The sequence below is a fragment of the Nerophis ophidion genome, linkage group LG19 (assembly GCF_033978795.1).
Source record: "Nerophis ophidion isolate RoL-2023_Sa linkage group LG19, RoL_Noph_v1.0, whole genome shotgun sequence".
Taxonomy (NCBI): domain Eukaryota; kingdom Metazoa; phylum Chordata; class Actinopteri; order Syngnathiformes; family Syngnathidae; genus Nerophis; species Nerophis ophidion.
The window spans coordinates 21,101,701-21,115,161 of NC_084629.1; the positions used below are offsets into that span (position 1 = coordinate 21,101,701).

The window sequence follows — 13,461 nt, forward strand, 5'->3', positions numbered from 1 at the left end:
AGTGGGTTCCAGCTTAGGAACAGGTGCTGGTGCGAGGACCAGGAAAGAGTCGATTGCTGGCGTGAGAACCAGACTAGGATTCGGTGCTGGTGTGTGAACCAGGCGAGAGACCGAAGCTGGTGTGGGAACAAGGTTAGGAACCTCTTCTGGTGTGAAAACCAGGCGAGAGTCTACTTTTGGTGTAAAAACCAGGTTAGGGACAGTGCCGAACATCGGTGGTGGAGGACGTGCTGGAGGTAATGACCTCGCAAGTCTGAACACCGGTGGAGGAGGTCTACTTGGTCGTTGTGATTTGACCGGGGGAAACACAGGTGGAGGAGGTCTACAAGGCCGTTGAGACTTGGCCGGGGGAAAAACAGGTGGAGGAGGTCTACAAGGCCGTTGAGACTTGGCCGGGGGAAACACAGGTGGAGGAGGTCTACGAGGAAGAGCTAAGCGGAATACAGGTGGCGGCGGCCTAGGAGGAGCTAGCGGTTTAACGGGCCGAAAAACAGGTAAGGGTGGCCTCATAGGAGGTTGCGGTTTGACAGTTTTAAGAAATGGTAGCGTCTGCGCTACCTCCGCAACACAGCTATAGGCCATAGCCCCCCCCTCCAGACGGGAATCCCAGACCCGTTCCCTGTGGTCAGGGACTGACCATAAGGGAGGGTGGTGGGAGGTTTGGAGGCGGGCAGACTCCTCCCCTCTATATTGTCCAGAGTGTCCCTTTGAAAAGGGAGAAAAAACCTTGGACTTGGGCTGGGAATGAGGTTTTACAGGTGGAGTTGAAAAAGCAGATGGTTGGGATTTACCAGAATAATAAAAAGCAAAAATGTCCTGGAAATTCTGTATTTTATTATTAATGTTATTGTCATTTGAAAATGGATGAGAAAGAGAATCTTCCAAAAAAAATTCCTCATTGATGATGTCATCAACGGAGGACGGGTTTGCGTTACCGGGAGGCGTCGACGAAATGACGTCATCTGCGCGGGACACAAGTTGAGAATTTGCCCAGTCGGTAAAACTGTTAGCAAAGTGTGTTATTGGGTCCCCAAACAATGGTGTAGGGGTTTTGTATGCGGACTGTAGGTTGCTGTGTTTATGAGGAGGGAGGCATGGAGTGGGAAAGTCACTGTCACGGGACGAAGCCATCGTTCGCGGCTTCCGCCTACGCGGACGAGCGCGAGCGCTGCGGGAGGGAAACTCACCGGACCGGGAAACATCGATGGGGATCAGGGTTCCATCCGGACCCCACATGATACTTTCATCCGGGTTGCATCGGAGAGTCTCTGCCTCCATCGCCCGAAACATAATCCATGTACCTTCATCGAAGGCGTCCTCGTGGTTGCCAGACGCGAAGGAACCATTCTTTGGTCGGATCTTACTGTTACGCTTGTGTGGCATTGTAATGCCGGATTCGGTCCTCCGTGGATGCGTCAGCAAGAACACAGCAAAAAGGTAAGAACTAAGGGATTTATTAAACAAAAGGAGCTATGAACAAAAATACTGATACAAATAGAAAAGGCAAATAAAAGCGCTAGCATGGAAAGCTAGGACAAACAAACCGAAGCACAAGGGCACCAAAAGGAAATACAAAACAACTAGCGTGAAAGCTAGGAATAAAAATAAAGCTTAGCGTGAGAGCTAGCGAAAACGAGAGTGAGAGACAAGTCGTAAACAGATGTATGTGAACAAAACTAAGATCCGACAATCAGTGAACAGAAAACGCTGGCTTATAAACAGGTGGTGATTAGTAAAGACAGGTGTGCTGGAAAAGAGAGTAGCAGCTGAAACTAATGAGTGACCATGGAAACGAACGAAACAGGAACTAAGTATGTCAAACCGCAGAGTGATATAAAAATGGAACAAAAATAACAATACGGTGATGATCCGACCATCGGATCACAACATTTACATAGTGAAACCCAATATCTAAGTTACATTTAAAGCAGTGGGAGTGGCACTGGGAGCAGGCGGGTAAAGTATCTTGCCCAAGGACACAACGGCAGTGACTAGGACGGCGGAAGCGGGGATCGAACCTGGAACCCTCAAGTTGCTGGCACGGCCACTCTACCAACCGAGCTATACCGAAGAAAATGTGTTGTACAAACGTAAAGTACGTGTTGGTGTTTTCTTTCACAGCGATCATTTCCAGACTTCATTATGTACACTTTTTTTTCTAAACCCTCAAAATAAGGTCAAAAATCGAAAGTTTGGCAAACATTTAAGACAATTAATGACGTACATGTTTTTATAAAACTAACCAGGGTTGCGTCGTCGAGAATCTCATGTAAGGTTTTCGTGAATACTGAAGACAAGTACTCCAACATAACGTACGTGTTTCTACGAAAGTTACGTACACATTTTTATAAAAATTCCAAAAATGTCTTCCATAAATTTATTGTACTTGTTTTCGTAAAACCGACGTCGACATAAGCGGTTGTCGACATAATTGTTTACATATACACAAAAAAAGGTGTGGCTGCTACGAGGCTTAAAGTTAGCCTCAAGGTCACCTGTCAAAGATCGCGAGGAGGAGTCGGCCAGAGCGCCACAGTTGGATTGCAGCAGGGGGCCGCGCACGCTGACCAATGAGCTTCCAGGGTTGGTCAGCGCCGCCTTGAGCAGTGCCACCTTGTTGAACTGGACCAATGAGAGACAGCCCACGAAACCTTGGTCAGCCGCCTCCCTCAGCTCCTCGCTGGAGGATTCCCATCCTAAAGGGACAAAGAAAAAGGCTTCTTTACATTTATTATTTACCTTCAACCGCGTCACAGCAGCAACAAGATGGGCGACTTACTGAGGACTCTGCCCAACGTCAAGGTTCTGATCAAGACCAGTTCTCCATCTGAGGACAACGTGTACTTTCTGTGGATGTCCTGGTCTAACTGTTGGAATACAGACAAAATACACAATCAGCTACTACTGTACTACTATGATTACTAGCACTACTGGACTATTACTGCTACTTATACAACTACTAGTACTAATAAAACTGGGCCAAGTGTACGTTAGTAAACCTCACTCCCTAACTACCTCAAGAGCAGTGCTGGCGATTAAGTTGGATAGCTCGGGCTTTTAGCTCGATAGCTAGCACGCTGACCTCTTTTCCCTGGACATATCCTCTTTTGCAGGACTGTCCGGGCGGGGTTTCTTAAATGTCTCAAACGTCCGGCGTTTTGTGTCAAAGTTGCGTGTGTTTTCAATGTACGTACAGGGTTAAGAGGGGCTAAAAACAAAAGAAATTGTGCAGGTGTGCGCACGCAGCAACATTCGTGAGGGAGGGGCAGAGACAGAGAGAGCGAGGTAGTGGATTGTTTGTCAATCAAGGCATACTTGGTCAACAGCCATACAGGTCACACAGAGTGTGGCCGTATAAACAACTTTAACACTGTTACAAATATGCGCCACACTGTGAACCCACACCACACAAGAATGACAAACACATTTCAGAAGAACATCCGCACCGTAACACAACATAAACAAAACAGAACAAATACCCAGAACCCATTGCAACACTAACTCTTCCGGGATGCTACAATATACACCCCCCCAATCAAATATTCCACTTTGAAAAATATTTTTAGTGGAAGATTTTGATTATTTTGTTAATTTGCCATAAAAAAACAAACATTTTGTTTGACAAAAAAAGGGCGGAAAACAAAAAAAATACAACAACATAAAAAAACTAAAACATTTTGATATGAGGGGATCTGAAGTTCATGTTAGATCCGCTCGACATCCACATATGTGGTCCTCTCCAAGGTTTCTCATAGTCATCATGGTCGACATCCCACTAGGGTGAGTTTTTCCTTGCCCTTATGTGGGCCCTACCGAGGATGTCGTTGTGGTTTGTGCAGCCCTTTGAGGCACTTGTGACTTAGGGCTATATAAATAAACATTGATGGATTGATTAATAGATTGATGTTGATGAAGACTCCAGAGATTTAAGCGTTAAATATAAAATGTATGTATGCCCTGGCACACCATTATCATCATTTCATGACCCAAGCAAAACACTTTTTACACTTTTATACTGAAATAAATACACCTACAACTTATTAAATAAAAACATAGAAAAAAATAGCAGCAGCAGTAAAGTTTAGATCCATGAAGGAAAGAAGAAAGTGAATGAATGTTTACAACTGAATACATTTACATATGTTTACAAATTTGTCTTGATTTTATATTATTTTTGTTAATGAATTAAGAAATGTTTATGACAACCTTTTTCCAAAACACAGTATATAATGTAAGATATAACAGGACAATGTATACGTTTATCATTTGTTTTCAAAACGCTTACAAAAAAAAGGGACCCTAATAATGTACTGTGGGACCCCATTTTTATGACTTGATGGGGTCCATGGGACCCCATTTTGATAATTCCTAGCGCCAACACTGATGTTAACAGGAGAAAAAATGCTTTATTTAAATAAATATTTATAAAGCAAGTTCAAGTATCATTGGCAAATGTTCACCTAGTCCCGGCCTTGGCACGCATATATGTGTCCTCTTTTTGGGATTTCCCATCATGGTCAGCCTCCGCTTGCGTCTCATGCCAGCAACCCAAGATGGCAGAATGGAAACCAGGAACTGAACCATGCAGGTAACTCTAGTTCCAATGTACTAATACTGTACTACTAATACTAGTACTCAGAGGAGGGTAGTAACGCGCTACATTTACTCCGTTACATCTACTTGAGTAACTTTTGGGATAAATTGTACTTCTAAGAGTAGTTTTTATGCAACATACTTTTACTTGAGTATATTTATAGAGAATAAACGCTACTTTTACTCCGCTCCATTTATCTACGTTCAGCTTGCTACTCGCTACTTTTTTTTTTTGGTCTATTAATGTTTGTTTTGGTTTTTCAACGTAGGATCTACGCATGCCTGCGTCTCACCAATCAAATGCAGTCACTGGTGACGTTGGACCAATCAAACAGAGCCAGGCGGTCACATGACCGTGATACGTAAAACCCGATTTAAACATGTTGACAAACTTATTGGGGTGTTACCATTTAGTGGTCAATTGTACGGAATATGTACTGTACTGTGCAATCTACTAATACAAGTTTCAATCAATCAATCAAAAGTGTAAAGGAAAAAAGACACTTTTTATTTCAACCGTACTTCCCGTCAAAAGCCTAAAGACTGATAGCACAGTTCCTGTCTTCACAATAAACGTGCCGCTCCATCGCGCCTGCGCTAACAAAATAAGAGTCTCCGAAAGCCAGCGCAAAGTGTATAAAAACGAATATGGAAGCTGGACAAATAAGATCCCAAAAACCAACGACTTTCATGTGGTATTAGACAGAAAGGAATAACTTTTTTACTCCTCCATTTGAAAACGTGGACGTTATCAGCAATGCTGTCTGATTCCAATCAATGCAAGTCATCAGAATCAGGTAATACACCAACTTATATTCTTGTCTTCATGAAAGATAGGAATCTATATGTTAAACATGCATGTATATTCATTAAAACACCTTTAACGTAAACAAAAACGGCAAAATAAGTAAATATAAATTATATACTGTATATGTATGTATGTATCCATCCATCCATTTTCTACCGCTTATTCCCTTTTGGGGTCGCGGGGGGCGCTGGCGCCTATCTCAGCTACAATCGGGCGGAAGGCGGGGTACACCCTGGACAAGTCGCCACCTCATCGCAGGGCTAACACAGATAGACAGACAACACTCACACTCACATTCACACACTAGGGCCAATTTAGTGTTGCCAATCAACCTATCCCCAGGTGCATATCTTTGGAAGTGGGAGGAAGCCGGAGTACCCGGAGGGAACCCACGCATTCACAGGGAGAACATGCAAACTTTACACAGAAAGTTCCCGAGCCTGGATTTGAACCCAGGACTGCAGGAACTTCGTATTGTGAGGCAGACGCACTAACACCTCTGCCACCGTGAAGCCTGTATGTATATATATATATATATATATATATATATATATATGATATGTGTGTGTATAAATGATATGTGTGTGTATGTAAATGTATATATGAGGTAGATCACCTCGACTTGGTCATTTGTTAAGTAATTGATTAACGTTGAAAAACTTATTGGGGTGTTACCATTTAGTGGTCAATTGTACGGAATATGTACTGTACTGTGCAATCTACTAATAAAAGTTTCAATCAATCAATCAATCAATCAATGAATGCCTACTGAGCCTATGGTGCTGTTAAGTTATTGTGGCTCAATGTGCCTTAATTTTTTATTTATTTTAATGTGCTATTATTTAATACAGTATATATTATTGTTTTAGTTGCTTATGAAATATTCCTGTCTCTGAATCCGCTCATTGCTATTTTTACGTTTTTGTGCATTATTTGTTGCCGTAATCATTAAACAAACAGGTTACTCATCAGTTATTCAGTACTTGAGTAGTTTTTTCACAACATACTTTTTACTTTTACTCAAGTAAATATTTGGGTGACTACTCCTTACTTTTACTTGAGTAATAAATCTCTAAAGTAACAGTACTCTTACTTGAGTACAATTTCTGGCTACTCTACCCACCTCTGCTAGTACTACTGTATTAATACAAGTTTTCCTCAACCTTGGAGAAACAAACCTGTGCTACATGTTGTGCTAAAATTAATTGTATTTATCTTTCCAGTTATTATGTATACGTATTGTTGCATTTGAACAACTGTATTGTTGATAATAGAGGTAAACTATTGGTATTGTTCATAATCAATAGCGCTTTTTCTATTGGTATTCGTATTGCTCCAGTTGAAGTGTAAAAATGTTCAATGTCATTTCTATATTATTATTTATTTCACTAACTGCTTATTTGCTATCACTTTTACGATCATATTTGTACATATCGTATGTGCTGGTGTTGTTCTATTGTTGTTGTGTTTGCTGTTGATGTTTTTGTCTCTCTGTCTAATCCACCTCTTATCCCCACAATTTCCCCCTCTGTCTTCCTTTTTTTTCTTTCTATCCCCTTCTGCTCCGACCCGGCTGCACCAAATGATAATATAAATACATTTAATAATGTCAAATTCAAATAAGGCAACAAGAGAAGTATCCTACACTTCTCTTTTGTAAAGTAAATCTGAACAGCCGATATGCCTGAGAAGCTGGACAGGACAAAAAAGAAAAAAACAAGAAAAAAACAAACATGTTGTGCTAAAGAGTAATGTTGCGGCTAACAGCGAGTGTAACAGAACGATGAGTAGATTTTGAGGCGTGGTAGCTTTGACATGAATGTTTGTCTGCCAGCGTTCAGACAACAATAAACAATGCAGCAGCTGTCTAACAGGTGACATAGAAGCGCCGTTGCTTAGCTAGCTGGCGGCTTTAGCGTGTGACCAAGTCGCGTTGCCGCGGCGATGCCGACTGTGTCTCTGGACTGTTGTTGTTTTACGACGAGCAGCGAGGAAATAAGTCATGTTATCTTCGCTAACGGCTCTATGAAGCTTGGCTACAGCTTCAGCGCAGTAAAGTAAAATGTGCTGAGTCATCAGCAAACATTACGTCCTTGATCGTCCATCAGCTCTTTTCAAAGTCTTTGTCTCCACGCGCCACACAACACTTTTTAAAGGCCTACTGAAACCCACTACTACCGACTACGCAGTCTGATAGTTTATATATCAATGATGAAATATTAACATTGCAACACATGCCAATACAGCCGCTTACCCCGAAAGGGAATAAGCGGTATAAAATGGATGGATGGATAGTTTACTAAATTACAATTTTAAATTTCCCGCGAGGTATCCTGTTGAAAACGTCGCGGAATGATGACGCGTGCGCGTGATGTCATCGGTGCTAGCGGACATGTTCTCCCAGCACCGATCACGGCTAAAAGTAGTCTGTTTTTATCGCATATTTACACAGTATTCTGGACAACTGTGTTGCTGAATCTTTTGCAATTTGTTCAATTAATAATGGAGACTACAAATAAGAAAGATGTTGGTGGAAAGCGGTGTATTGCAGCCGGCTGTAGCAACACAAACACAGCCGGTGTTTCTTTGTTTGTTGTGAAGCTTTAATATCGAACAGAGCGGTCAAACGAACATGTTTCTCTACCACATGTCCACCGGCAGATTTCGGTGAGAAAATTGTGGTAATAAGTTGGCTCTTACCGTAAACATGAGCGGAGCTTGTGTTGTTCCTCCTGCAGCCGTCAAAGAGGCAGCTGCGACTTTCTTGGCTCCTCCATGGCTTCCCTCAGAGACACTGGCGGTCACCACCCCCCCCCGACTTTCAGGTATGACTATATAATCTCACTAAAACACTAGTAACACAATAAGCAGATAAGGGATTTTCCAGAATTATCCTAGTAAATGTGTCTAATAACATCTGAATCGCTCCTGCCTACGTCTTTTTTTTTTTGTTTTTTTTTTTTTAGTCCTTCACTCTAACTTTCCTCATCTACAAATCTTTCATCCTCGCTCAAATTAATGGGGAAATTGTCGCTTTCTCGGTCCGAATCGCTCTAGCTGCTGGTGGCTATGATTGTAAACAATGTGAGGATGTGAGGAGCTTTACAACCTGTGACGTCACGCGCACATTGTCTGCTACTTCCGGTACAGGCAAGGCTTTTTTATTAACGACCAAAAGTTGCAAACTTTATCGTGGATGTTCTCTACTAAATCCTTTCAGCAAAAATATGGCAATATCGCGAAATGATCAAGTATGACACATAGAATGGACCTGCTGTCCCCGTTTAAATAAGAAAATCTCATTTCAGTAGGCCTTTAAACCCTTGAAAGTTGCTGGGAGATTTCTGCATCCTAAAAACTGATACGTTCTGACCTTCTTTAGGAATATTCCCACTTTCACACAGGACTCACCTGTACGTAGACTTTGTTCTCCACTCTGTGGATCCTCACCCGATGGAGGCGGCCGTCTGCCAGGTTGGCGTAGGCGGGGCAGAAGACGTCTGGCTTCCTGTCCGTCTGCAGGTGGTACCAAATCTGCAGACTTCCTGAAAGCAGGGCAGCAACAACGGGAACTTCAACACAGCGTACGTTAAAAAAAAATAAAAAAATAAAAATGATATATACTGTATTTCCTTGAATTGCCGCCGGGGCGCTAATTAATTTAAAACCTCTTCTCACTCCTGCGCTTACCAAAGGCATGCGGTAAAAGTAAGCATGCGCTAATTATTTTAAAACCTTGTCTTACTCCGGCACTTACCAAAGGTATGCGGTAAAAATTTGAGTGTGATGTAAGCTTGGACCTTAAATCCTACTGAATAGCTCTTAATCTTCTTCCCTTTATGCGATTTCAAATTACCAGTATTGAAATCAGCCTCCTCCATTTTGAAAACGATGACAGGGGAAGTGTCATTCGTGACGTCACGAGTTTGACCAGGCGGTAATACTAAGCAGGCGCTAATTATTTTGGGAAGCGAATTTGACCCGGCAGTAATTCAAGGCAGGCGCATACTATATGCCCTGCGGCAATTCAAGAAAATACGGTATATTAAAATGAACATACTCCGACAATTTTTCTATCTGTTCAAATTATGACCACCTTTCCTCCCTCAGTCCTTCTTTTGTAAATTAGATCTTCCGCCTGAATGCAGCTAAGATAGGCTCCAGCGACCCCAAAAGGGACAAGCAGTAGAAAATGGATGGATGGATGGACTTCATTTGGAATTAGGTTACATAAACAGTAATCAAAATGTCCGGAGGATTAAAACTATCAAACTTTAGATTATATTACTGGGCTACCAACATTAGGATTGTTAAACATTAGCTGTTATTTGAAACCAGTGTTTCCCCCCAGAGTATTTGTTAGTTAAGGTGGTGTCTCTCCAGAGCAAGGGGGTGTTGCCCTGTCGCTGAAGGGGCTGGGTATGTGTAAGGAACAGTGTAATTTGGCCTGTCACTACATCACGTCTCCATCTCATCGCTGCCTGGGGTGGGGGTGGGCAATAGACTACAGACTGTGGTGAAGTAGGCAGGCTTCGTCGCGTGAAGAAGCCTAACTTTTCTGGTTCTGTTTTCCACTCCGTATGCTGAATGGCAATATACGATATATATCTCGATATTGCATCCGACAATGCTGGGATGCTGCAGAGACGTACTGATAGAGGCAGAGGCAGTACGAAGCGTAGCAGCTAGTTAAGACTTTAGTTTGGCACCAAATGACAATATAAATAAGTTTAATAAAGTCAACTACAAATAAGGCAACTAGAAAAGTATTCTACACTTCTCTATTGTAAAGTAAATCTGAGCAGCCGATATGGGCTCTACATCAACTATATGATATGCCTGAAAAGCTGGACAGGACCAAAAAAACATAAATAAAAAATATATATATATATATATATATTTATATATGTCTTGATTGGATTATCCAGAGAATAGTGCTCGATACCGTGGTAGAGCGCAATATGTATGTGTGGGAAAAATCACAAGACTACTTCATCTCTACAGAACTGTTTCATGAGGGGTTCCCTCAATTATCAGGAGATTTTTTCCACACCTACATATATATTTATATATATATTTTTTTTAAACTTTAGTTTAGGCGGTGGCTCTTTGTTGTTAAGGCGACTGCCTTAACAACAAAACGCCGCGGGAAACCCTGTTTGAAGCATTTGATCCTCCCCCGCTGCGGTCGGTTATGGAGGCAAACTCAACTAAACAGGTTTCTCTTAGAGCTCTGGGGCACTCTCCCATTCTATTATCGACTTTTTCTTTCACAAAAAAATCGAATCTTGGAAGCCTCATTCAGGATTTGGGTTCAGTTTAAGCGCTATTTTGGTTTCCAGACTATTTCTAGTCCCGCACCCATCACTGCTAATCATATTTTCACTCCCTGTTTTGTAGACAATGCCTTTTCAAGATGGTCAAGTCTGAGAATCAACAATAAAGATGTATACATTGACAACAATGCTGCCACTTTTTCAGCAACTTTATAATACATTTTCTCTCCCTAAGCAACATCTCTTTGGATATCTACATACATTTCCGCTTTCACCTAGTTTCCCAGACTTACCGACTGACACGAAGATATGTTTTTTACACCACTTCTGACTTTAAAAGGCTCAATTACGCATATCTATAACCACATTACTCCTTTTCACCCTGAGCCTTTGACTTCAATTAAGTCACTTTGAGATGGGGATTTGAGTCTGAAGTTAATTGGACAGAGATCTTAAATAGAGTTCACAAGTCTTGCATCGGTGCCAGACACAGCCTTACTCAATGCAAGCTAATACATTGTACTTATTATACCAAGGTCCAATGAGCCAAGATATATCAGGGCATATCTGTGTGATGTGATCCATGTCAACAGTTCCTAATTTCAAACACATTTTTGCTCTGCCCGTCCCCAAACGGTTACTGGACAAACATTTCAACAATTTGTCTGCGGTCAATGGCGAGAGGATTGAACTGAATATTTAAGTGGAATATTTGGGGTAGCATCTTAGTCATCTACCCTCAACAAATCCAAAAGGAATGTTGTAGCGTTCACTACTATGTTGGCTGTTGGTGTTAAATTGGAAGGCAATAGCGCCATTGATTGGTTGTTCTGCAAAGTTTCAAGAACTGTGGGCTGCCTTTCTGAGATATGTAGGAGGGACCAATCTCCAAAATGACCTAGATTAAAACACATTAAAAATGTGGATGGTTGATGAGACTTTTGTGTGCTTGTTGGTCGTTGTATCTCTCAAGGGCCATTCATGATTGCAACTGGCTGTGGTTTTATGTTGATATCTGTCTGTTGTTTGTACTTTATTTAATTATTTATTGGATTTTTTGTATTTATTTGTAATTTACTTTACAGCATTTGATGCATTTTTGGCTATTCCTGTCAACTATACTGTATGTGTAAACCTAATAAACAAATGTAAAATTAAAATAAAAAATACATCTTTATCTACACATTGCACCTTCCTTTCTCAATAAATGAGAAACTAGTCTTATTTATAACATAATTATTTAACCCTTGAGTCTACCTTTTTTAAAATCTATTTTACAAACAGACATGCTCAAAAAAGTGTTATAAACCATAAATCATTATATTTTTTAAGTTTTAACACTTTAAAGGTGGGTAGTTATCAGTTGTAACACTTTAATAACAAAAAGTAGAGTAGTGGACATCAAAGTCTGCAGCACAAACAAAGGAGACAAGTTTGGGGAGATTTTGACAAGGTGGGGGGGTATGGATGATGTCACCAGTCAGAAAAGTTATTTTACAATAAAAACTGTAAGGGCAGCAATGAAAATGTTTACAAAAGTTGCACAAACGAATGAGAGAAGTTTGGGTCATCACAATTTCTCAGGGGGGCCCCTGTCGGAAACTGATTGCCTCTGCGGGAGCGTGCACACTTGTTAAATCTGCACTGCTGGGGCTTCTCTGTCCAAAACTGATTACTTCCTGTAAAACACTTATATTTGTGGTTATTCTAACAATATGTGTTTGGGGTTATTTAAACATTTATTGTGTCCAAAAATGAAAGAGTTGTCCATATCTAAGCTATTGATTAGATTGTTATGGACGATTTATGTGCTAAAATCTTATTTATTTAAAAGCTACATGCAATATTAACTGTTTTTTGTTCATGGACATAATAAATATAAATAAAGTTCATTCAATCAATGTATTCTTGTTTGCCAAAAAGTGATTCAAAGTAATATTTTGTTATTGACACAGTTCATCTGTGCATAAATTACTAGAATAACGTTCGGAGATGCACAAATGATGTGTCAATATCAAAATATCACTTTGAATCACTTGTCGTTTGGGGTTAATTACATCTTTTTAAAGGGTACTGTGAGACTTGCGTCTCACAAGGAATGCGTCGGACAAGAACACAGCGTAAGGTAAGAAATAAGTATTTATTAAACTAATATAACAGGCTAGAACAAAAACACTGGTGCTAAGCAGAATAGGCAAACAAAAGGAGCTAGCATGGGAGCTAGGGAAACAAACAGAAACACTAAACTTGGCACAAAAGCACAAAAAGGGAAAACAAAAACTACTAGCATGAAAGCTAGGGAAAAACAAAACGCAGCGCGAGAGCTAGCGAGGATAACCATGGAAAGCAAGTTGTCATCTGTTGCGTGAAAGCACAGTAGGATCTGAGCGTTTAATGGTTCTTCCGCATCTGGCATCAAGGAGGACTTTTTCTACGAGGGAACGTAGAAGGTGCTTCGAGCGTTGGAAACAGAGACTCTCCACTGCGTGCCAGGTGACGATATGATGTGGGGCCCGGATGGTTACCTGGTCCCTAACGATTCCACCTGGTCCGGTGAGTTCCCTTCCCAAAACGCTCGCACTCGTCGGCAAAGGCGGAAGCCGCAAAGAAATGCTTCGCCTCGCGACAGTGATGCTTCCGCTCCACGACTTCCCCCTCCTGAACACAGCCAGTAATAGGCAGCCCAATATTCCCATTAGTTGTTCAGTGATCCCATTACACACTTCGCCAAATGTTTCACAGACTGGGCTAACAGTCAGCTAGACACCGGCGCGGATGACATCA

General features: G+C 41.3%; 1 protein-coding gene across 1 annotated transcript in view; it reads right to left on the reverse strand.

Moving 5' to 3' along the window:
• The window catches only part of LOC133538166 (contactin-associated protein-like 5), a 309,867-nt gene that overhangs the window by 7,770 nt on the left and 288,636 nt on the right, over positions 1 to 13,461 (reverse strand). The window contains exons 20-22 of the mRNA XM_061879527.1: positions 8,813 to 8,946; positions 2,780 to 2,867; positions 2,496 to 2,696 (exon numbers count right to left, since the gene is read on the reverse strand). Coding sequence (XP_061735511.1) covers positions 2,496 to 2,696; positions 2,780 to 2,867; positions 8,813 to 8,946 — 423 coding nt within the window. The remainder of the gene's footprint in view (positions 1 to 2,495; positions 2,697 to 2,779; positions 2,868 to 8,812; positions 8,947 to 13,461) is intronic.